The sequence below is a fragment of the Scomber japonicus genome, chromosome 15 (assembly GCF_027409825.1).
Source record: "Scomber japonicus isolate fScoJap1 chromosome 15, fScoJap1.pri, whole genome shotgun sequence".
NCBI lineage: Eukaryota > Metazoa > Chordata > Actinopteri > Scombriformes > Scombridae > Scomber > Scomber japonicus.
Genome location: NC_070592.1, coordinates 22,378,777 through 22,402,370, shown reverse-complemented (window position 1 = coordinate 22,402,370; position 23,594 = coordinate 22,378,777). Strand labels below are relative to the sequence as shown.

The 23,594-nt window shown below is 42.3% G+C and overlaps 2 protein-coding genes across 4 annotated transcripts in view; both read right to left on the bottom strand.

Moving 5' to 3' along the window:
* trit1 (tRNA isopentenyltransferase 1) overlaps positions 1–14,619 on the bottom strand; it is a 35,924-nt gene extending 21,305 nt beyond the window's left edge. For both annotated transcript variants that reach the window (XM_053335023.1, XM_053335024.1), the window contains exon 1: positions 14,461–14,619. In XM_053335023.1, coding sequence (XP_053190998.1) covers positions 14,461–14,619 — 159 coding nt within the window. The remainder of the gene's footprint in view (positions 1–14,460) is intronic.
* Positions 14,620–16,647: 2,028 nt separating this feature from the next.
* Positions 16,648–22,658, bottom strand: myclb (MYCL proto-oncogene, bHLH transcription factor b). 2 transcript variants are annotated; one of them, XM_053335020.1, is made up of 3 exons: positions 22,488–22,658; positions 20,941–21,636; positions 16,648–19,111 (listed from the first exon to the last, which is right to left on the bottom strand). In XM_053335020.1, exons 2-3 carry the CDS (start codon positions 21,596–21,598, stop codon positions 18,306–18,308), a joined length of 1,464 nt encoding a protein of 487 aa, XP_053190995.1. In that variant the 5' UTR covers positions 21,599–21,636; positions 22,488–22,658; the 3' UTR covers positions 16,648–18,305. The 2 variants fall into 2 exon arrangements, with proteins under 2 accessions (XP_053190995.1, XP_053190996.1); XM_053335021.1 differs by lacking the exon at positions 22,488–22,658 and having other exon boundaries at positions 20,941–21,734.
* Positions 22,659–23,594: the final 936 nt, after the last annotated feature.

Genomic DNA, 23,594 nt, shown 5'->3' with positions numbered 1-23,594 from the left:
AGAGAGAGAGAGAGAGAGAGAGAGAGAGGTAGATCTCCAAATGAAGAGTTTCTGTTCCCAAAGGCCTTTAAAAACACCTTCTCTTGCTTTTGTCCAATTTAAACCTTTAAGAAGACAAGACAAAAACACATCTCTGCTGTTCATAGTGTTTGTTTCTATTGTATGGTTTTATCGTTATGTCACTTTCCGTTTCTTCCACAGGCATGTATTTCATGTGTAGTCATAGCACCGCACAGCTTTGTGGAACGGTGTGAAGGTATGGCACACCACTGAGATTGTTTGCATACCTACGAACTGACTGGCTCAATATGTGAAGCGCCTGGAAAGAAAGATGACTCGCTACGTTCAGCTTTCAGTACATTTGTAGCTGCTGCATAATGTACAAGGCGCCGTGGTTTGAACTTTTGTTACTCTGCTCGTCTTTGCTGAGTTGTCAGAGCTGCAATGTAGTCATGTTTGCAGAGTTAACAATCTGCTGTTAAAGACCTCCACCGGCAAGAAAACAAAAACCTGGTCAAGATCTATATTAAGACGTGATATTTTAAATATTTCATTTCACTGTTCAAGTTTGGGGGAATCTAAAACTTCAAACTTGTATTAAAGGTGAGCAATGTTGTGCTTAAACCTGGAAGTTTAAACTGAACAAATGGGCGCCAACCAGTCGAGGATCCCTGGTTCAAAAGGTTAAAGAGAAGTTCAGAGACGTGGAAGTGGTGCCTTTACTTTAGCAAAGTTTAATAATTCTGAATTACAACCGCAGCATACTTTTTGCGTCATGTTCTGCCTCCTGCACCCATCGCCTAAAACAAACAGTATTTCCAGTAGATGACATGGACAATCTCCAATGTCCAGATCTGATTCTCCACACATTGTCCAGAATTCATGTGTGAAAACTGTGTGTCACTCAGAAAAGTGAATCAGTCTGGAGCTGCCAGGAAAACTTTATGAAACCCTATTGAGCTTTTTACCAGTAGGCTGAAACGTCTGGTAAGGTTCATCCGTGATTTGGGTTAAAAAAACAGCTTGGTGAAGCACTCTATTGTTCAATAATTCAGAGTAGGAAAATCATGAGAAGTCAGTCGGGTATTGAGACTGAAATTTGCTCTCGAAATGAACAGCATGAAAGAATGGATGAATGAAATCACTCTTGACTTTAGTCCTGAGCTGATTCCCACCCACCACCCCTCTATGAAAATGATGAAGCGTTCAAGACAAACGATGCATTGTGGAAAGTTGAGATATTTTACATTTTACTGACTAGAATCTTTGTGAGGCGTGGGTAGTGAAGGAGGAAAGATGGGGGAGGGGAGGGTCAAAAATCATGTTTTAAAGATGGCGATATTAGACCGTAACTAGGCATGGCACTCAAGTTTTAGAGAATGGATGTATTAAGACTAGATCACGTGTGCTGAGATGTCCAATGCTCACTGGACCCACAAAAAATGTTCAGGACAGGCTTTTGCAGGGTTCTTTTTTCAGCTAATAGAGAGAGCATATTATGTGCATTTTTATTTAACCTTGCCAAAATCAAAAACACAAGAGCACACGTATAAAGAATGAATTAAATTTCATCTTTTCATTCCTTCCCAGGAGACTTAACAACCATTTACACCTGGCCTTATGTGACAACTTCAACAACTGTCATCCAACAGCTGGTCCTCAGGTGACTCCAACAACTGTCATTACAGCCTGAAGCACTAACGAACCAAGTGGTATCAATGACCCCACACAGAGGTTAAATACCTAGGATTTCCTGCTTGTCAATTAGAATTGAAGAAGCCCTTTGGATTAGAGAGCAAATGTATAAAAGTTGCCCTTGATTCATCCCTCCTTGGACTGATCATATCCTTGCTGACAGTGTGTGTGTGGGTTGCGTGTATTTCACCCAATGTTCCTCAGCACGGTAGCAAGCCAAAATTTTGGGAGCAGGGCAGGACAGAGCAACCCAACCAGATAAATTATTCACCGCTTCTCTGCACGACACCACTGTCAGCCAAGCAAGGGATGGATGGATGGACGGACGGACGGTAGATGGATGCATGAAGGAGATGGAGAGCAAAGAAAAAGTATGAAGGTTTGACAGGAGAGATTTTAGAAAGAGCAAGATTTTTGGAGAGGAGAAGAGAGAAAGAAGATGAACAAACATAAGAGGAGACAGAAGAGTGCTGTGTACTTGTTACAGAGAACAGGATGCTCCTGACAAATTTGCACACATTATCCACCACCACCACCACCACTCTATCTTTCTTTTTGACACACACACACACACACACACACACACAGTACAGAGAGTAGACAGGATGATAAGTAGAAGGATGGTGAAATGATGGTGTTAGAAAGACAGATAGAGATGCTCAAAGAGATAGTTTGTGTCTGTGTGTATGAGAGCGAGTGACACAATTAAGTGAGTAAAGGTCATGTGTCTCTCATTTTAAGCCACACTCATCCCAGATGAACACAAAGGCTCTCTTTAAAAACACACACTAAAACACTATTTAAAAGTAGACAAAACAATCTCACCCCAAGGTCCATTTAGGAGCTGCGCTGGAGAACCGACTGCAATTCACCGACTGCATCGCACCATCTTTTTTTTCAGCAGATGGAGTTCGCCACTTGTCATGCAATTGTACATTGTCAAATTTTCGGTGCACTTTAAAAATGGACTTCAACTATAAGATTTTATGAACTACATATCCTGCCATGATCGAAAGTTACAGAAAACCTGCTAAATGGACCTTGTGGTGAGAATTTACTGTCAACTACTCAGTATTGCTAAATGCTACTCAAGTATCCTTAATTCAGCTTTTTTTTTAATGTTCATCCTTGTTTTCTCTCCACCCTTCTTCACAGCTGTATCTATTCTCCTTTTTTTCTACTGCTACAGTAATGAAGTCTCCTCTTCAATCTTTTCCCCTTACTCCTACCCTACTCTCTCACTTTGTCCATCTCACCTGTAACTGAGAGAACACAGCGACTTGTTATGTAACCACTCCTGAATGCACGCTCATGTGTTCTCGTGTGAGAGTGCTGAGAAAACTGATTGTGATGTGTGTGTAGTACTTTCCCACTGTGTGGAAGTCCATACTGGATGCTATCAGGGTTTAATGTAACGTTAGCGTTAGCAGCTATCCTGCTCTTTAATGAATAAGGGAAATTTATGCTTTCACAACTCTAGCCAACATTACCCAAAGATGCATTCAATCATAAAATTTGGCAAACAAACTGGTTAATTCTCATCCTGAAAGCTTTTTTTGTAATAACTAACATTACATTTTAAAGCTGACTATTTGGAAATATGAACTTAGTTAGATAATAAACTAAAAATGATTATGTAAGACCAAAATAACGGTCTTAAAATTGTCCTTATCATACTTCTAATAGTAGGACTAACTACAATTGGTAATTCTACTAAAAAGTCTGTTTTGTATGAAATTATGTGAAGGGTTCACCTTTTAAATACTCAGCTGAAAACTGACTGACTGAAAAGTCAGCCAAAGATGGTGTTTTCAACCAACTAATGAGGATAACATTAGCTAAATTAGCTGCCTAGCTACACCTGATAGCCACCAGCCAAAATCAGTGGTTGCCAGCTAGAAAGGAGAAGCCCTTTGCTGTGTGCCTCTGTTTGAAATCAAGGAGCCATTGTTTTAAACATGAGTAAGCATTTCAAGTGATAAATATGCAAATGTTCTAAATTTCATTATGTTGCATATGAGAACAGAAATGATGCATATGAGAGCCTAACAGCTGTAGCTAACAGAGGTGGGACTGTATTTCACAGTTTATGGCAAAATAACTGTTAAAAATACAATTTTTATGTATTTCTGTCCAGTGAGCATTTTGATTTTCCCTCAGTAGTGTAAGTGTTATATTTCAAGGCACTAATATTATATACTATTTAAGCCAATGTGCATTTGTTAATCAATACATTTGTGCAGGTTATTGATCATATCTTTGATGACAGTGCGTGTGTGTGTGTGGGTTGCATGTACTTCATTCACCAAATGTTCTTCAGCACGGTAGCAAGCCAAAATTTTGGGAGCAGGGCAGGGCAGAGCAACCCAACCTGATAAATTATTCACCGCTTCTCTGCACGACACCACTGTCAGCCAAGCAAGGGACGGACGGACGGATGAAGGAGATGGAGAGCAAATGAAAAGTATGAAGGATTTTTTTTTTCACAAAGAACAAGATTGTTGGAGAGGAGAAGAGAGAGAGAGAAGATGAACAAACATAAGAGGAGACAGAAGAGCGCTGTGTACTTGTTACAGAGAACAGGATGCTCCTGACAAATTTGCACACATTATCCACCACCACCACCACCCCTCCTTTGGCTTCACTACTCTATCTTTCCTTTTGACACACACACACACACACACACACACACACACACACACACACACACACACACACACACACACACACAGTTTATACAAAGAGTAGACAGGATGATAGGTAGTAGAAGGAAGGCGAAATGATGGTGAGAGAAAGAGAGATAGATAGAGATGCTACGAGTGATAAGTTGGCGTTTGTGTGTGTGCGTGTGTGTGTGTGTGTGTGTGTGTGTGTGTGTGTGTGTGTGTGACAGCGAGCAACACAATTAAGTGAGTAATGGGTCATGTGTATCTCATTTTGAGGCACGCTTCTCTAAGATGAACACAAAGGCTCTCTTTAAACACATAGACACTATTTTTAAAGTGTAACTTCACGTCCTGGTCTGAGCCTGACTCCTCCCACTGGGGGGGGGGGGTAAAATTGGGTTAGGGTCTGATGCTGATAGGGGCGTGGATGTGTGAGGCAGGGCAGTAGTAGCTCAGTGGCCAGAGAAAGTTGATAATAATTATTATTATTATTATAATGAAAGGAAGTCAAACAGTGCAACATTTAAAAGGAGCCAGAAGTCATTTTTAAATAAATCTGTCTGTGTTACTTATTTTCACGTGAAGACAGTTTCAGCTTCAGCAGCACTGACCTGTTGGAGGCTCCATCTGTGATTGTCTGCAGGAGGAAACACTGCTGGCAGCCACAAAAACAGCAGAAATCCTCTTCACATTTCATCCTGCAGCTCTTCAACTCTCTGGCTGTCTGTTCCCACAGTTAACAGCTGGTAAAATGTTGTTTTAAAACATTCAATCATTCAATCATGGTATAATCAGAGCTCCACTGTGACTGAACCTGTCCGCTGTGGAGCAGCAGGAACAGACAGTTGGAAAGTTGAAGAGCTACGGGACGAAATGCAAAGAGGATTTCTGTTGTTTTTGTGGCTGCCGGCAGCTCTTCCTCTCATGGACAGTCACAGATGGAGAGATTTCCTCCAGCAGGTCAGTGCTGCTGTTCGCTCCTCGAGCTAAACCTGTCTCCAACCGCATATTAGAAAATGATTGCGGGTGGGCTGCTCAATCTGAAGGGTGGGGGCTGGAGGAGATTGGTGTTAACATTCTACCTATATATACATTTCATAACATAGTGAAGGCCCAGTCAACGCTATGTCAGCGTTGCCCCTGTCTTTTCAGGGCTGATTTCAAACAGGAGATGATAGCTTGAGTTGTTTTCAACCCATGAAATGCCTTTGTTGCCTTTTTATTTTATTTGGTGTCCATGACGATATTAACACCAGCACTGATGTGTTTCATTACAGTGCAGTCATAACTTAGTTTATAGCTCAAAAAACACATTTAAGTGTGCAATACCTCTTCAAAATTAGACAAAACAATTTCAACCCTTAAGGTCCATATAGCAGCTGCTCTGGAGCTCTTGACTGTATCGCACCATCTTTTTTCAAGCAGATGGAGGCTTCAAAGTTAAGATTTCATGAGCAACTTGTGATTGAAAGCTAAAAAAAACCCACTAAATGGGCCTTGTGGTAAGATTTTTTATGTTAACTACTGTTTCCAAGGCAAAGAATATATTTGTTTTAATACTTGTTTTCTCTCTACTCTGCTTTCTTTCACTTCAACAGATGTAAAGTCTCCCCCTCCTCACCATACCTCTCATTTTGTCCGTCTTACCTGCTGCTGAGGGAACACAGCGACTTGTTATGTAACCATTCCTAAATGTACACATGTTCTCAAGTGAGAGTGCTGAAAAACATAGTGATGATTTCAATTTTGCCTTCACAAGGACAAGCAAACTAAAGAGTAAAAGCAGGCAGACGAAGATCGGAGTCTAAATCAGAAAAAAAATGAACAGAGCCCCCTAAGTGGAAGATATGAGGAGATGATGCTTTGAGGAGGAGGGGGGGGGGGCTGCAAATGAGAGAGAAAATGAGATAGAAATGAAGATTTTCAGGTCATATTTCTCACCATCTGGGGGACCAAACACCCAGCAGCGTATACATGGAAATATATTTTACAGCCACCTGCAGGGATATTAAAAAGTTAATCAGTCTGATATTTTTCTACAAATGTTTCCATCTCTCCATTTTATGCAATTTCTTTTTTTTTTTTTTAAACACCCAAGGAAGTGTAAATAGGGGGTTTTGGGAAGTAACGGAGGAGATATTGTTGAGATTCATCACATTCAGCTCTTCTCATTCCAAACCTCATAATTCATGCTGATATACTTCAATGGAAAGGCAGCCAATGTGGGTTCAGCTGCTTACTCCTCCCTGTCTCGCTTTTAAATGGATGTGAATGGATGTGACCGTGTGCCAGTAAGAGTGGAATGTGTATGTGTGTGTGTGTGTGTGTGTGTGCGTGCGTGACAATGAGCTCAGTGTTTGAGCTCTGCAGAGCCTGCAGCCAGTCGGCCTGGCCAACCTTACGCCCTGCACGAGACAGCTGTTCTTCTGCCACATAAATAAGGGGGGAGCATGGCAAAAAGACAGAGGGCGAGAGACATAGAGAGGAGAAGGGGAAAAAAGAGAGAGAGAGACAGTGAGGACAAACGCTCATTGAGAAATAAAACAAGATTCAGAGAAAGCCAAAAGATAATGAAGGAAGATAAAGCAGACCTTTCAGAGTAGCGCTGTACCAATGTAATGGCTTGCCAGTTTTTTATTCCACGCCATTCATTTATTGCGGCGAGCAAATGACGCGTAAAGATCCTGTCGATATGCCACTTCCTGCATGTGCTTCACAATACATGTATTTGTGGTAGACCTTTAACTGGGAAACCGGACATTTCGCTAATGACTTTTAGAGTTAGCCAACAGAGATTTACCCTATGGAGTTTTAAGGTCGCTTTGAAACACTGCATTGACAACATTCATTTCATTACATAATGAATAGCTTGGAGACGGAGAACAACTCTAAGAATGAGGACTGACGTTAAATATACTTAGCAACAAAGTGTTAGCAACTGGAGTTTTCTTGTTCTCAGGGCTGTGGATAATCCTGAGAACATTCAATAAACACTTTTATTGAAGAGGGGGGGAAAAATTGCTACGAGTTAACAAGCTTGCTAACCCGCTAACTGTCAGGTCAGCAAGCTCTTTAGCTCAACTGCTAACGAGACAGTAAGTTCACACAGTTTATTTAAAAGATGTATTTGTACCATTGGCTCATTTCTCATAATTCTTTGCAAACTATACTTATTTGTAAGTATAGAGTTTGGGAATCAGAGTTAGTATTATTGGGTAAAAAAATATAGGATTGATGCCTCTCTATAATTCTTAAAAAATGAATGACTACATTTGTAATTCAGTTTTTCTCCCAAGGCCTAGCTACAATTTTCATGTTATTGGTAGTTTGAGTGAGCAGTGATTTGAATTACATTTCATCGGCTTTTTCTCTCAAAAGCTGAAAAAAAAAACCCCAGGACAAATACTTGTCCTTGACATGTTCTGCATGGAAATTGTTCCATTTAGAGAAGAAAAGAAAATCACTGCCATAAAATGCCCGAATAATATTGAAAGCTTTAATTAAAAACAACAGTCATTTGTAATAAGTCAACGCTGGTCCAGATGACATTTGAGGCAGACGGTACAAATTGTCCTCATTGTGACCCCTCGATATGGCCTCAAACATTCACCAAGGCAACTGTTTTAGATTTTCAATGTTCTCTCTGAATCCTTCCCTCTGTTGCACTTACAACAGAATACCTACACTATCTGTCCATTTTCTCTTTTTACTCCCTCTATCCTCCCCCCTCCAGACACCATCCTTCAACAATGTATCCCTCCATCTTCCTCTCCTCTCTCTGTGGGGAATGGCCCAGTAATGCCAGACTAATAAATCATTCATGGCGTTGCTGCCCCCCACCCCCCCTTCCTATTCCTCCTCCTCTTCCTCCTCATCCTCCACCTCCATCCTCCTCTCCCTTGCTGCTTTACTGTAGCGGTGACCACACTACCAAGCCCACAGACTGCAGTTTACACACGCACATACACACACACACACACACACATACATGTGCACACAACAAAAAAAATAAGAGTAAATCAGCTCTCTTTTTCAGCTCGCTCCTACACAGGCTTAGATAACTTAAAAAGATGCATCATAAATCGGATGTGGGAAGAAGCATCACCCGAGTTACAATACAAACAGATACGTCAAAGCCCAGACAGGTCATAGCCACACCAGACTGATAGAGAGACAGTGGGAGGAGGAGAGAGAGAGAGAGAGATAGAGGGAAAGAGAGAGAGGAGGACAAATGAGTGAGAGAAAATAAGAGGGACATGTAACACATAGCTGCACAGTTTGAGCGTAGGATGTGTTGAGTACGTAGAGAAGCAGTTGGTGTGTGTAACAACCTCTGCCCAATAACAAGCATAACCTTTGAAGGAATAAGCTGTGCGGCTACATGACAATCACGAAAACCAAATTTATGACTTCAAAAGCATATCAGCAGTTACGCCATTCAACTTTTATGAGACTATGAGGACGAGGTTGAGGCGTGACAGCTTTGGCCCATTTCTCACATTCAACAGAAAACGAAGAAGGTTGACAAATTGTCCTTCTTTGTCATATTTTTCACCGCTCATGTTATCTTTGAGACAATACGGCAGCGCTTCTTTTCAAACAGGCATAAAGCAAAGGGTCAGTGGCCACCAGTGCTTCCAATAGTCCCACAGGCTCACACACAAACTAAAGTAATGGTGCATGCTTATGCATGACCTGTTAAATTGCCCCCTAGGACCGTTAAAGGCCCTTCAGTAAGTATGATGCCCCCCACAGCCCCGCCCACACACACACAGACACGCCCCCTTTTTACTTCATGAGTGAAACTATTTATTTTGTGGTAACAATTGGTTTTTTAGTTAATGCGTTCAACGGGTGCTTCTGAGTGTGTGTGATAAATCTGCCCGTGCACAAAAAAAGCATGACAATAGGCATGAAATGTGAACCAATACTTTTTTTTGTTGGCGAGCGTGTGAGTAATTTCAATGTAAAGCTGCAATGATTCAGTTGATCCACAGAAAATTAAACTTCAACTATTTTGAATCAATTGATTGTTTTAGGCATTTTTTTTTGTAAAGATGTATTTTTGTGATAGTAACTGGCAGAGAAGCCAACGGGAACCAGGCAGAGAGAGAGGGGAATGAACTGCAGCAAATGTTTTAGCCATTTTTTTAAAGTCCAAAACTGGTTCCAGCTTCTCAAATGTGAAGAATGAATTGTTTTTCTTTGTTGTACATGATGCTTAATTGAATACATTTGGGTTTCGGACTGTTAGCCGGACAAAACAAGACATCTGAAGACATCACCTGAGGCTGTGGGGAACTAGAACGGATATTTCTCACTATTTACTGACATTTTAAAAGACAAGATGAATACTCGTTCACATTCATTCATTAAATTTCCTACATTCAAAACAGCTGTTGTCCATTTTTGCCAATCAAACTATTAAAGTTACAAGACAGGTGATTCATCGCAGTGAGTAAAGGTGTTGGTATGTTTTAACTTAACTACCTGAGTGATGGTCAAACTGTGTCTGAAACTCCCTCACTGCTTTTTCAACATCAGAACTGGGGACAGCTGAGTCCAACAATTTCTGTAAATTTCAGAAAATCAACAATCAGACGAGCGTGTCCACTTCTTAGAGTGAGTGGAGGAATGGTTTGAACTTCTCTCTCTCACTCTTTTTTTTCTATTGTTCACACAATTACTTCTGTCAGTTCAACACAAGGAATGCCTTTAAGGCAAGACAGCCAGCTTTTCAACACACCATTGAATGTGACATGGTGAGAAGACACACCTTGTGAACCAGGTTATTTAAAGTATACTGACACCTTGAGTCAACAGTCTTTTTTGTCACAGTTCAGTAAAAGTTACAAAACCGAAAAAACCTTACACTTAAAAGCTGCTTGAAGATGAATGACACTTACATCTTCGAAGAACCACTGCCTCTATTTATTGTAATCATCTTATTCGTGTAGTTTGAAGTGGTGAGGTATTGAAAACGCCTCAAATTCTAAATATATGGTTTTCAGATTGAATCAAAATATTACAGAAAAGAAATAAAAAACTGAATCATCACTGTAAGAAATGAGACAGGAACTCCCTGCTGTTGAACATTCATAAGTAAAGCATGTAAAACTGTCAGTATGGTCTTTCCTTGTCATAACAGTCATTATAAAGTGTTTTACAGAAGGTAGAAAATACAGGCAGCCAACAGTCTAGTCTGCACACTGACAGCGGCACGCAGCTGCCAATATTGTTAAAATGAAAAGTAAGACGGATCATTTCACTGTGCAGCAGAACAAACACAGCAGTGTATGAAGGATGATCAAAGCACAGAGTATGCTGCTCTAATGTTTCGGTCTGAGCACTCCAAACATTAATCACCTCTGAAGTGCACTCGCTCTATCCCTTTACTTGTCACCATCTATGTCAACTGCTTCTTATTACCAATCATTTGTTATATAAAAAAAAAGAAAAAAGACAGAAAGTGCTGTCAGTAAGTAATGCCTTGATAAATCCTTCTCTCCCCTGAGGTGAAACCTGATTAACAAGTGTCTCTCCATTACAGCTCATCAAAAGCCTGATTCATCCAATTAATCCTACATCTTGTGCATTTCAAATCATCAGTACAACAGTAACTCATGACCTTGATTAAATGTCTTTATACAAACATATACAGACTGTAGATGTAGTTGTCCCAATTTCTCCACCCTGAAAACTACTGTTCTGCAATGTCTGACAATGTTCTGACTGTTTAGGTTATGGATTTGGAGATTTCCTGTGATTTTTGTTAAGATTTTAAGATTTGAGACCATATTTTTAGAAGGTTTTCAAGTTATCTTTACACTCATTCACCCACTCAAGCAAAGCCTAAATATCACATCATTTATATATACACACAAGCTCTCAACCCACAATCCTTTAAAGCCTTTCTAATGCTAACTGTATCTGTATTAACTGTACACAGCTAAATAAACAGACAACATGGCAAATCCAATCTATTTGAACAAGTGTGCAGTACAAGAAAAAAAAAACTCTATGTAAAAGAGTCTACTTAAATTTAGTCTAGTGTTTAATACACTGTACTACTAACCCAGTTCCATCTAATTGTGAATATGCTGCCTGTGATTCTCTGTGTAACGATAATCAGAATTATTTAACTGGCTAATTTAAGACTTTTCAGACCTACAAATACCCAGCGAGACAAGTTTGCTACATAGGCGAGGTGATAGGTACAGCGAGGGACTGTGAAACCTAAAATTACAGTCATGCGCCTACACATTTTCTCATCACTGACATTTTTTTCCTGGAAGCCTCTGAAGGACCCCCCGCTGGTCCCTGGACCCTACTTTGGGAACCACTGGTTTAGACTATCTGGCAATGCCTCATTCACTGACAGTACAGCCAAGCACTTGTGTGTGTGTGTATGTGTGTGTGTGTGTGTGTGTGTGTGTGTGTGTGTGTGTGTGTGTGTGTGTGTGTGTGTATGTGTGTGCCATAGATAGCATGTTCATTTAATGAGTGAATAATATCCCCCTGCATGTCCAATGAACTGTGGGTTAGGGGTATGGGCCAGAGGCAGGAGGGGGTGATGATAACACAATAGGAGTGTTAGGGAGTGTGGGAACCAATTCTCCCTGGGACAATAGACACTTCCCAGTGGCCACAGCGTGCCCATTCACTATCAGCTGCTGGGCCGGCGTAGCACGGCGCTGAATATGCACCAGCTCAGCACAATGCTGCTTTCTCCCAAACAAGACCAGACTGTTTCCTATCCCAAAGACAACACAGCCCAGCTCTAGCCTATACACAGCCTCATTCTCACATAAGCAGTCTCTTTCTCACTCGCTCCATGTCTGCACGTCTTTTTCGCTTTCTCTCGCTGTCACACGCACCAACAGGAGGGTAGCAACAAGGCCAGGGATTGTGGAGATAGGTTGGGTCTGCTGTGCCGTAACTAGGCCACTGTTCCTCTCCACCAGAGCTGCTGGTCGTTGAGATATTCTGGGCTAAAATGTTATTAGCGTAACCCAGTTTACCCAGTACCAGGTGACTTCTGGAAGAGTCGCTCCCAGCAGGGACACACGCTCTTGAGGACAATGCACACACCAAAAGGCAGGAAGGAGAGGGAGGAAAAGGTGGTGCTGTAGAAAAAGGAAAGGTGACGAAAGAGTGTCGGTGAACACGACACGACTGTGTATTGAATTCAGCTGGAGGAGGAAACGCTGTTGGACACTGTGACAGTTTGTGTGTGTTTGTGTGTGTGTGTCTGTGTTTGTGTGTGTGTGTGTGCGTCCATGCAGTGTTCTGATGTGACCCAGACTCAAACCAACCGGTACCCAACCTTTTTCTTTTGTGTGCGCGCCCTCTGGTTGCTGCGGCAACAGAGCCTGAGAACCAAAAGGGAGGGCGGTGCAAAGAGAGAGAGGAGTGAAGTGACACCAGCGTGAGAGTTTTTAAATGTCGCCGCTTTGTAAAACACACACACACACACACACACACACACACAAATGAGAGTAGAGATCATCATCATACACTGAGATCTTATCTTTTATCATATAAACCTTTCACTGTTTCCTGTTGAATACCACTTTACATAACAGTTATTACTAGCTGTACTGTAACTGGATTAACAATAACAGAAATATATTATTTTAATTATAACATTTCAGTGTTTTTCTGCATGTTATCCATTCATACATCCACTTTTACTGTGCTTTACTGAGCCCAGGATCATGCTGCTGTACTATAGTATATAAACACATGACTCACACACAGTTTAACCTTTCAACTTCATCTAAAAAAGGATATGCTGGTTCAAATTGATATATTTCATAATCATGACTGTCACATTTATCCTTCAGGCAAAAAGCTATTTAAATCAAAGTGTTGAGTATAGCGAGTTAATTAATATGGAGTATGTTATGTGAGCTATGCCAATATCCCCTGTTAAATATATCTGAAATAAATGTATTTCATGCCGTTAACGCGGTTAATTGCAACTTCCTGATCCTCTCACTTTTTTTGAGATCATTTGTCTCAATACACGATGTAGCTACCACTTATGTATATTATATTGCATGTAGTAGATGATCATAATGTATAGAGTTTTTTCTAGTTTTTAGCCATTACTTATCTTTACTATGCATCATGGCTTAGCCTTCATTTTACTTTAACAATTTCCCTACCTATATTCAATCAATTTAAGGATTTCTTTCCCTGATAACATATCAATATCTACATTACAATGCAGATCACATAAGAAAAATGCCATATTAATGGTTGCATAATGCTGTACTGATAACACGATGACGTCAAACTGATAACAGTAATATACTTTAAACGTTTCATGTGTCACTCAGTCGACTTTCATATGTCAGTCTATCATTTTAATACCTGACTGAATAATGAGCCTGATCTGTTCATTTCAGGATATTAAAATGGGAGCAAAATTCTTCACCGTGACCAAGAGATAGGAGTAACACCCTCTGTCTGTCTGTCTGTGTGTGTGTGTGTGTGTGTGTGTGTTCAGAAAGACTTAGAAGACGACTATATCTTTCCTTTAAATGACTTTGCTGTATTTAAACTGACTTGTAAAGAGCCAACAACCCCTGCATGCATGCTTGTTAGTGTGCTTCCTTGTTCACAGCTGCTTCCCTGCAGACCCTTGACTGTAAATAAACATGTAGGCTACTTTAGATGTGTGTGTACAGTCTATGCTGCAGACACCACAGGCCCTTGAGACTGCTGCACACCAGACACACGTTAAAAACCCTGAATCCTCTCCTCTACATACACATTCAACGCGATTTATAATGCAAACTACGACTTAGTGAGACTATAAACTGTTGATAATAGAAGGAAGTTCTCAATTTAATGTCAGTTTACTTCCATTTTCAACATTTCTGACCTCCGATGTTGCTGCTCACTAGAACAGCAACATTTAACCTTATACACACTCTAGACTGAGAGCTTAGATAGCTGCAAACATACAGATGTGTATTCGTTTAAATGGAGAGCAGATGTTTTATATTTTCTTGCTCGATCGCACCGACAGAGCATTATTATGGCTGCCATGTCAAGGACTCCTCTTTCCTCGTGTCAACACGTGTCCTACCTGCATGGAGTCAGCGCTGATTATTTCTCCCTGCAGCCGTTTTCCGAGCTCGATCGCCAGCTTGGACTTGCCGATGCCGGTAGCTCCTAAAATCACCACCAACGAGGGGACCATCGCTCTCCTCACAGCACACTGCACGCTACGAGTGGCCGCCGCCATGATGCTACTTCCTTGGCAGCCCAGCTGACTGACGTCGCGCATGCGCAGCGGGCGCAGAGATGAGAGGTGGAGTTCTGTCGCCAGGCAACACGCAGCTGTTACTGTGGTAACGTTGATTGATGGAGGATTATGAGGAGTCGTCTGGGAGGATTCTTTATGCTCGAAGGCTTTAAATAAGTGTGATAATTTGAAGATTTCAGCCTTCCTGGTGTAAATTACACGCTCTGATTGGTGCCTGCTGCTTTCACCATCATTAAAGCACGTGCTACCCAGCTCAGTTTATAAAATAAACCAAGCAGTAAGATGTCAGAATGACTCATTTCTGCTTGTTGCTGCACATGAGAGCAGATCACAATCTGGAATGCCTTCACGGAGAGGATTGCAGAATATTTGGTATTGTTGCTATGGAAACTGTTGGAGCTCAGTAGCTGTGAGCTAAGATGCTTGTTGATGCAAAGATGCCAGTATGAGTTACCATGGAGACTGTCCAGGATAAATGTTGGAGAGGTAGAGATCTGTGTTCACTCATACAGGTGTTTGTTGTTTTTTCATGCAAAACAAATGTGTGTGTTACAATAATACTGTCATCCACCTCGAAAGTGGAGTAGTTATATCCAGCTGTAAGTGATCATTATTATTCTGTGATAATAATGTGTGTGAAAGAGACAAACACATAAGACAAGCATTTATGATGTCAAACCATGAAATTTATTAATTATCTGACTTACTCATCATACATAGAGGCTTATGAGGTACAGAAAAAACAAAGTGCTGAAACAAGGCTCCAAAAGTCACCAAAATTGAACTCCCAAAGTTAATTAAGCAATGTCCACTGTTACAATGACTATGCCAACAGCAGAGACCAGTAACCAATACAAGTAAAACAAATAAAGAAAAATGGGGCAGACCAACTGATGTTAGTCCACCCAGTGTGTGAAGTACAGAGGGTCTCCAGAGGGTGACCCTTTAATTGACTGGCTTGGACCCTCTAAAAAGCTCTGTTAAATTTTAGGGGGACTCTCAAGAATGGACCTAATTATTTTCTAATTTTTCTACAGAGTAATGTTTATTTTTATGTAACTGTCAAAGTCTCTGATCGCTTTTATAATAACAATAAAACATATTGCAGTCAAAACATTTACTACCTCTGCATATTTAGCATGCCCAATAAAAAGGAGTCTTTTAACAGTCCTACCACAGAACAAACAAAATAGAGCAATAAAAACACTACTTGGATCAAGTATGCCTGTTCTGTTTTAGAGGTACCGCCCACAGCACCAGGAACCCCCTTTTTTCACACACTGGGTCCACCCTTCTGAAAAAAAACAAAATCTAAAAAATAAGGACTACTGGTGGTTTGTGCTGAATTAATTAGCATAATCATTATTACAGCCAATTCATAAGTAGGAAGGAGGGGGGGGGGCATTGATGATAATTCCTCTGATCTAATGCTCTCTCGCTCTCTCTCTCTGTGTCTCTGAGGATTCTGTGGTTATGTTGTATATACAGCTTATCATAGCAGGGTGTGTGTATGTGTGTTTTCCTCAAGCCTACGGCTCTATCGCAAGAGCTACGGACTACTTGGAGTTTCCTGAGTGCTGGCAGGAGCAGAGCATGCTACTCAGCGGGATCGGGTCATTTACTGTACAAGTTCCAGGACTACAGTCTTCTGTTGCATGGCTTATGGACAATAGAGAGCACCAGGCTTGCAAAAAAAAAAAAAAAAAAAAAAAGCAGTGAGAAAGCAGTAACATTAAGGTCACCAAAGGCTACTACACCCGGCCAGAAGTTTAATCGGTAGATCCTCTTAAGTCCCCCACCCCCTTCCCTTCCCCACCCACGCCAGATTTAAGAGAGTGCTACAGCTACAGTGATTGGATTGAATAGAGAAGCATTCAGGTGCTTTCCACTTCAGAGAGAGAGAGAGCAAGGGCAGGACTGTACATGCTAACGTTCAGCACATAACCACCAATAAAGCCCTGCCAGCTATGATAACACAAAAAAAACAGTCATTAGCTCACACTGAAACAGAACTCGGTAGGAAAATATAGTATAAAACTTTTGTCAACTCTGACTTGTACAAATGAAGAAACCCCAGAGACAGAAAAAAAAAAAAAACTCAGTAAAGAACAGTAAAGAAAACATGTAGGCATCGCAAAAAGTGTGACAAAGTGGCTAGTGTGATCGATGTTCAGTAAGTGTTTTATTTTCTCTTTTTTTTTTCATAATCATTTTATTAACAAAAATATAAGCTTTTGAGTTATCTTTGAAAAGCCAGCAAGCTTGGCCCCGGTTTAGGACGCAGGGTCGAAGAGAAACTAGGATGAGTATAGTAGACAGCTCTGGTTTTGGTTTGGAAGGAACTGTACAGAGAGGGTATTATATACATAACATCCAATAGGATAGCCTACATACATTGAAAGGCTTCTATAGGCATTACACCAGATGAGAAAAAAAAAACAAAAAACACACACAAAAAAAATAAAAAAAAATTACAAATATAATCAGACAGCAAGATGAAACAAATATGCGATTGGAACTCAGTGGGCTTCATTTCCAAAAGTTGGCATTGTTGCTCAAACATACAGATTAATTTAAGCCATTCTCTAAGAGTTGCTTTTGGTTGATAAATTGAAGCCGACATTCACCTTTTGGCTGGTCTCCATGGCACAACGATAAAGATATAGTTCAATCTTAGTGAAGATTTTAGTGTTTTTTTTTTTCAGATGTTGCTTGAAAATAAACAGGATATACTCAAGCTATTGCCTCTTTTTTTCCCCCCAAATAATGCTACATAAAACAGGCTGTTACTGTGGGCATGGTGCTTCTGTCTAAACTTCCCTCATGCAAGAAAGAAAGCACCAAAGTTATTAAAGAAATCTATAAGAGACGACTGAACTGGACTGAACCTGAGCTACTCGAGAGGTGCAGAACATATTGTATCCTTCCAGTTGTAACATTATTCTGTGGCTCAGTGCAGCCCGACAACAGCTTCCTGCAGCAGGCAGAAAGCTAGAAACCTCAACTGCTGATAGTGTGAAATAGTGTGAAAAGAGGAATAAGAATTAATAGGGGAGATTAACATGGGAGAAAGGAACACTGAGCAGAAAAAAAGGCTAAACTTGACAAAACATACAAGTTGTATGCCAAGTGGTAAGGAGCAGGGAAGCATGAAGAAGTTGTAATTCAAAAAAGGGAACCTAGAAAAACTTCAGGGAGCCCTTCAGACTGATAGAAGGAGACATTACACCATGCCCTATCACAATCAAAGAGACGTTTGACCAGACCATGCAGCAGTTAAAACAGCACTTTATCAATTGGAAACTGCTCATTCACAGCAGGCCTTCAAGTAGCAAGCAACAGCTTTGAACATGTTTTAGCGAGGGGGAATACAGTTTGACAGAACCTATAATGAGTAACCATGGACATATTAATCTGCCCGTAAGATGCCACACTAACATCAGTCCCTAGCTTGCTGTCCTGACCGGCTTACGGCCTCGTCAATCACTCAGAAGCTAATGTGCAAACCACAAAAACAGAAAAACAGAAAAAATAATAATAAATCCACCCGCACTATTCCAACGTGATCGACTCAAAGTGAACGTCAGTGTCTTTTCTCCTTCATGTAGTCCCATTCAATCTGAAAGTGTTGAGTGTACGTGTGTGGTGAGAGCCGATCCGGTTGCTCAGGATCGTTTAAGCTGCGCCAGCCTCTGCAGCAGCTGCAGCTGCCTGGCTTTCAGCTGCTTCCTCTCTTGAGCTTTCTGCCGCTCGCCGGCGTGCAGCTGCTGCAGGTACTCCGTGGCTCGCGTCAGGATCGCCACCTTCGGCGTCTTAGGACAGTCCGCCAAGCCCGGGATCTCATCCCGCAGCGACAGGAAACGTGAGCGCAGGTCGTTCCGTCGCTTGCGTTCGAGGAAGTTGTGGGCCTTGCGTTTGTCTGTGTCCTCACAGTCGGAGGACTGGGGGCTGGAGAGGTGGGCGAAGGAGTGGGACTTTGAGGGAGAGCTTTGGGAATGGGAGGACGAGGACGAGGACGAGGAGGAGGAGGAGGAGGAGGGGGGAGACGAAGGCGACGTGGAGGAGGTAGGAGAGGAGGCGCTGAGGTTAGGTGACTCCGACCTGACTCCAGCCACTGTCACATGAGATTTTCTACTGTCCAAGTTCAGGGGGGCGTGGCCGTGCCGGGGCTGGTGGTAATGAGAGTTCTGGTGCGGATGGGCCGTGTGAGCGGAGGCCTCCTGCCGGACCCTCTTCCGGGGCGGCTCCGCTGGCTGGGGGAGAGTGTCCGGGGATGGTGCAGCGTAGTTGTGCTGCTGTTGGTGGATGGAGATGTGGAACCGCTTCATGCCGGGGTCGAGGGGGTCGGCTCGCACGGTTATGGTCACAGGTTTACGGGTGTTGACCAGTCGACGAGGTTTGCGTTGCTGCTTGTGCTCCACCGTCACCACATCAATCTCCTCTTCATCGTCGTCTTTGTCCTCTTTGTCATCTGAAAAAAAAGGGCAGAAGGGAAGACATTAAATCATGTGTTAGCTTGTACAGAAACCAGTTATGACTGCCGGTGCCAACTAAAGTGAGAAAGATGGCACACATGGGGAGCGAGTACTCTGGCCTGCCTGCTGCCTCCTCAAGCCAATTAAACACTTCTGTAAAAATGAACTTCACACAACCTTGTGAAACCTAGTAACCTACATGATCTCACACACACACACACACACACACACACACCACAGAATACACACTTTCGCTGTGATGCTGTGAATCATCACCGCATTAGGTCAGCTCCCTAAGTAGAAATTCCCTCTCTTCATTCATGCGGACAGACTGAAGATGAGAAGGAGCGACAAGTTAAGTTAAGAAGCACTCAGGTGCAAATTACCAACTCTTCAAGCTGTCAAAACGAGCCAACTAATATTCAAAAGCAGCACACATTTAAAATCATTTGCTGCTCTATTTACTGGAGTGGGAACAGAGGTTTAAAAATCTAAAGAAAGGTCTTATCGACTTGATTCCTGCCAACTGGCACTCTTGGGAGGAGGAGGAGGAGGAGGAGGGGAGGGGGGAGTTAACGCTCTTGTAAATTGAAACACACTTTTAAAGTAATTGCACTTCTGTCTATTTGCTCAGAAAGTAGTAATCTCTATATGACTAAACACATGAGAAAGGGAGGGTTGCCTCCCTATTATTTCCAAACAGCATACAGTAAATGACAAATGTAGGCAAAGATTCACTCAAGTCACCCTATAATGCTCTTTATAGGAACTTAAGCCTACATTTGTTTCCTATGATCTTTGACCACATATTATCCCTCTTGAAGCGGTGTGAAATGCTGCCTCAAACTCCACGTCAAAGGATTCTGCGGGCCTAGCCGACCTGCTAAAACGACTAATCCTGCTCTATTCAGAGCCCGGGCTGGCTCGGACCAAATCCACCCACTGACACAATTGGCACTGCAGCCTGTTGAGCGGAGGAATGCAGCAACAAGTTCCCTTTGTGACATTCCACACACCATTATGCATGGTCCGAGCTCAACATCACATGGCAGCCTACATACCAAACTCAATCATATGGGTTCACGGAGTGGAAATCGGAGGGGGAAAAAGTAGGTCTGGAGGCAGGAAAATTTAGGCTAGACATAATAACTACAAAAAGGGGCTGATTTTCCCTCCCTCCCTCCTTGTTACATAAAGTTCTCAATAATAATGAGTACTTTTATTGAAATCATGTCAAGCCAGGGACTGCAGAGAGGATATTGTTATCATAAGTCAGACTGGAGGAACATGGAGAGGTAAAGCAGCTGGTCTGCTGGAGCCTGGCCAAGCAGCAGATGTTTCAATGGGCGTGTCTCACTCTGGGCTTGAAGCATGTGTTGCATGCACCAAGGTAACGCAATGCAGTCATCATGTGCCACCACCTATCTTCAATGCCAGATAACAGCTAATCAAACTTAAATATAATAACTGGGCTAATTAACTTAAAATCACGCTTACGCAAATGATCTTAATAATATGAATGAGGACCGGATGTAGGGAAAAAATGCAACAGAAAAACTATAACAGTGTACATCTTTAATATTCTTGACATCCAATGAGAAACTACTATGAAGTGTGACCATGATCACTATCTCCCTTTTGAGTAACACACACACACACACACACACACACACGCACAGACACACACACACTTGCAAGACCTACCTACTGCTCTAATATCTTCCCTAAAGCTCTCCACAAACTCAATACATGTCAAAGAACAGCCATATGTCACATGTTCCTCTCTATGATTCAGTCATGTGTTACATATTCACTCTGTACTGACCTGATGAGTCGCTGTGGGACTCTGAACCAGAGGACACTTGCTTCTTGCAGCCACCGGTTAGCGGGAAAGTGAGCACCGCAGCTGGGTCCACACAGTCCGCCGCCAGACCGCTGAGAGCAGGCGCCTCGGCGGGAGCGCACTGCGTCCTTCCTGGGGATGTAACAGCGGAGCCGGCTGCCACTTTAGTAGCGGCCCCTGTCCCGGGACAAGGGGCGCATCGCTCCCCTACCACCCTCTCCAGCTGCTGCCCCGCGGAGAATCCGCTCCACATGCAGTCCTGGATGATGATGGAGCTCAGGTTCCCGAAGGAGTCATTAGCTGTGGTCAGTTTATAGGGCAGATCCTGCTGCTGTTGCTGCTGCTGTTGCTGCTGCTGCTGCTCATCCTCCTGCCCCAAGAACTGGGACACCCACTCCAGTTTGTCCCCGAGAGACGGGCACAGCAGTCCGATCCTGCCCGACCCTTCCACCGCCCGGATAGGAGACATGGGCGGGGTCGGTACCAGCTCGAATTTCTTCCATATGTCCTCGCTGGGTGCTGTGGACTTGAAGAAATCCTCGTCCGGGTCGTAGTCGTCGTAGAAATAATGTTGGTAGTGGTCGATGTGATCCATGTCCCAGTTTTCATAACGAGGCGCGGTGGAGCTAATGCCCGGCATGAGGGCTGCAGGCAGCGGGGTGAATCACTCCCTGTTCCCTGAGAGAGAACCACAGTCGTATCAAAACGGAGCCTCATCAAAATAATCACACCCCCGTCTGTAGACATGTTGCCCTCTGGGTTGATTTTGTTGCCATGCGTAACGCAGCTATTTTGGATGCATCACACTGGATGATTATAGTTTTTGTTAAAGCAAAATACTCCTCCACAATTTAGACAAAAACATCCACTAAAAGGTGTAACAGACTAACTAAAAAACCTGCATCGGAACATAATGTGCCAATAAGCACCACGATAGAGCCTTTGTAAGCTCAACGAGTGCCACAGACACACTGAAACAGCCAATAATACATTCTAATATTTCTCCATTGGGTTACACATAAAGTGCCTTACGCTTAAATAACGAAAAAGTTCAAGTTAAACTACACTGTGTTGTTGCTGAGAAGTTCCAAGTTTCGCAACAGTGTATCATTACATAACTCTGTTTTAGTAGTATACTGTGACAGAGAGAGAGAGAGAGGAGGAGGAGGAGGAGGGGGGGGGGGCAGGGGGTTCATCTGACTGCTCAGTAGAATATAGAGTGATTACATTAAAATTGAAATAGATGAATTGGATAGACAGGTACCCTTCATGCCTTGTCAAAATGAACCTGCTCCGACGGAGGGAGCCGTATGTAAAGTAGTTTATTTAGCTCCTCCTCGGTTCAGCTCCTTATCAAGCTCAAAGAATTCAGCTGCGACTAAAAAAGCGCCGATCAGTTAATTAAGCAGCAGGCGCGCCGCAATAAACCCAAACTTCAAGCGATTCGTTTATTATCTGACACCCCTACACTTCCTTATCAGCGTGCTTCATGAGAGAAAGTTCTTGTTTCTTTTTAAAAAAGAGTTTACCTGGTGTTGAGGATGAAAAACCTGCCTGCGTCTTCATAGATCCTCCGTGTGAAAAATGAGTGTCTATAAATGATTCCTGACAGAGTAATCAGCTTGAAAACAGGAGCTCTGCTGCGGGTCCGTTTTGCTTTTTTTTTTTTTTTTTTTTTTCTCCCCCCCCCAGCTTGTAAACAGTCGTTGAGGTAAATGAGTCCGTCTGGTCGCAGTCCCGCCGCTCAGAGGGCTGGATAGGTTTTGGCTGTGGTCACTTTCTTTGCAGACTACTGCACTATATGATCCGGGGGAAGGAGAGTTGGCTGTTATGCACAAAAGGCGGGCCGTAGTAGCAGAGCCACGCCTGCTGTTTAAAGGGGCAGCACACTCAAAACATGCGCTGAGCGCTCTACAGGGGAGCAGAGGGTTATGTGACTGTGATTTCATAAAGACCTTCATAAGTGCTCTACTTTTGTAATAGTTATGCAAACATAATAAGAACATGTTCTGTGTCGCCTGTTGTAGGCTACTTTTGGTCACACATTTTAGACTTACAGGTTAATTTGGGAGGGACTGTCCAGATGAGACAAAAGCTTTGTCCCTCAAATATGAAATAGTTGATTTTTGGGTAAGTGCTTAAGGTTAGGGTAAGGGGCAGATTTAGGAGTTGACAAGATCGAAAACAAAAGCACCAAAAGCCAGGACTAATTTTTTACATGCACAGATGCACATATTTTCCAAAATGAATACACATATACATAAATACATAACAATAAGTCATTAGATCAAAAGGAAAATGAAAAATATGACTTTAACTTTATTTCACTCTTTTACTCTGCCTCAACTGAAAATAAATTCACTCAGATTCAGACAGCAGCTGGTTTAAGAAAAAAGTGACTTCAACCTGATTTCTTTTAAACATAGATTCAAAACTGTGGGTTTGCTCCTGGGTTAGGGTAAGTCACCAAGAAATTAAAGTAAGTGTATGTAATGTCCCCAAAACTGACCATGATCTGATATCAGTGTGTGTGTGTGTGTGTGTGTGTGTGTGTGTGTGTGTGAGAGAGAGAGAGAGAGAGAGAGAGAGAGAGAGAGAGAGAGATAGTTGTGAACATAGTAGTTTAAAAGCAGCTG

Bases quoted from the DNA above. Each gene is read 5' to 3' on its own strand.
- myclb (XM_053335020.1), bottom strand. From the start codon at position 21,598: ATGCCGGGCATTAGCTCCACCGCGCCTCGTTATGAAAACTGGGACATG. The intron at 19,112-20,940 runs GTCAGTACAGAG...CTTTTTTTTCAG, and splicing joins GTCCCACAGCGACTCATCAG to ATGACAAAGAGGACAAAGAC.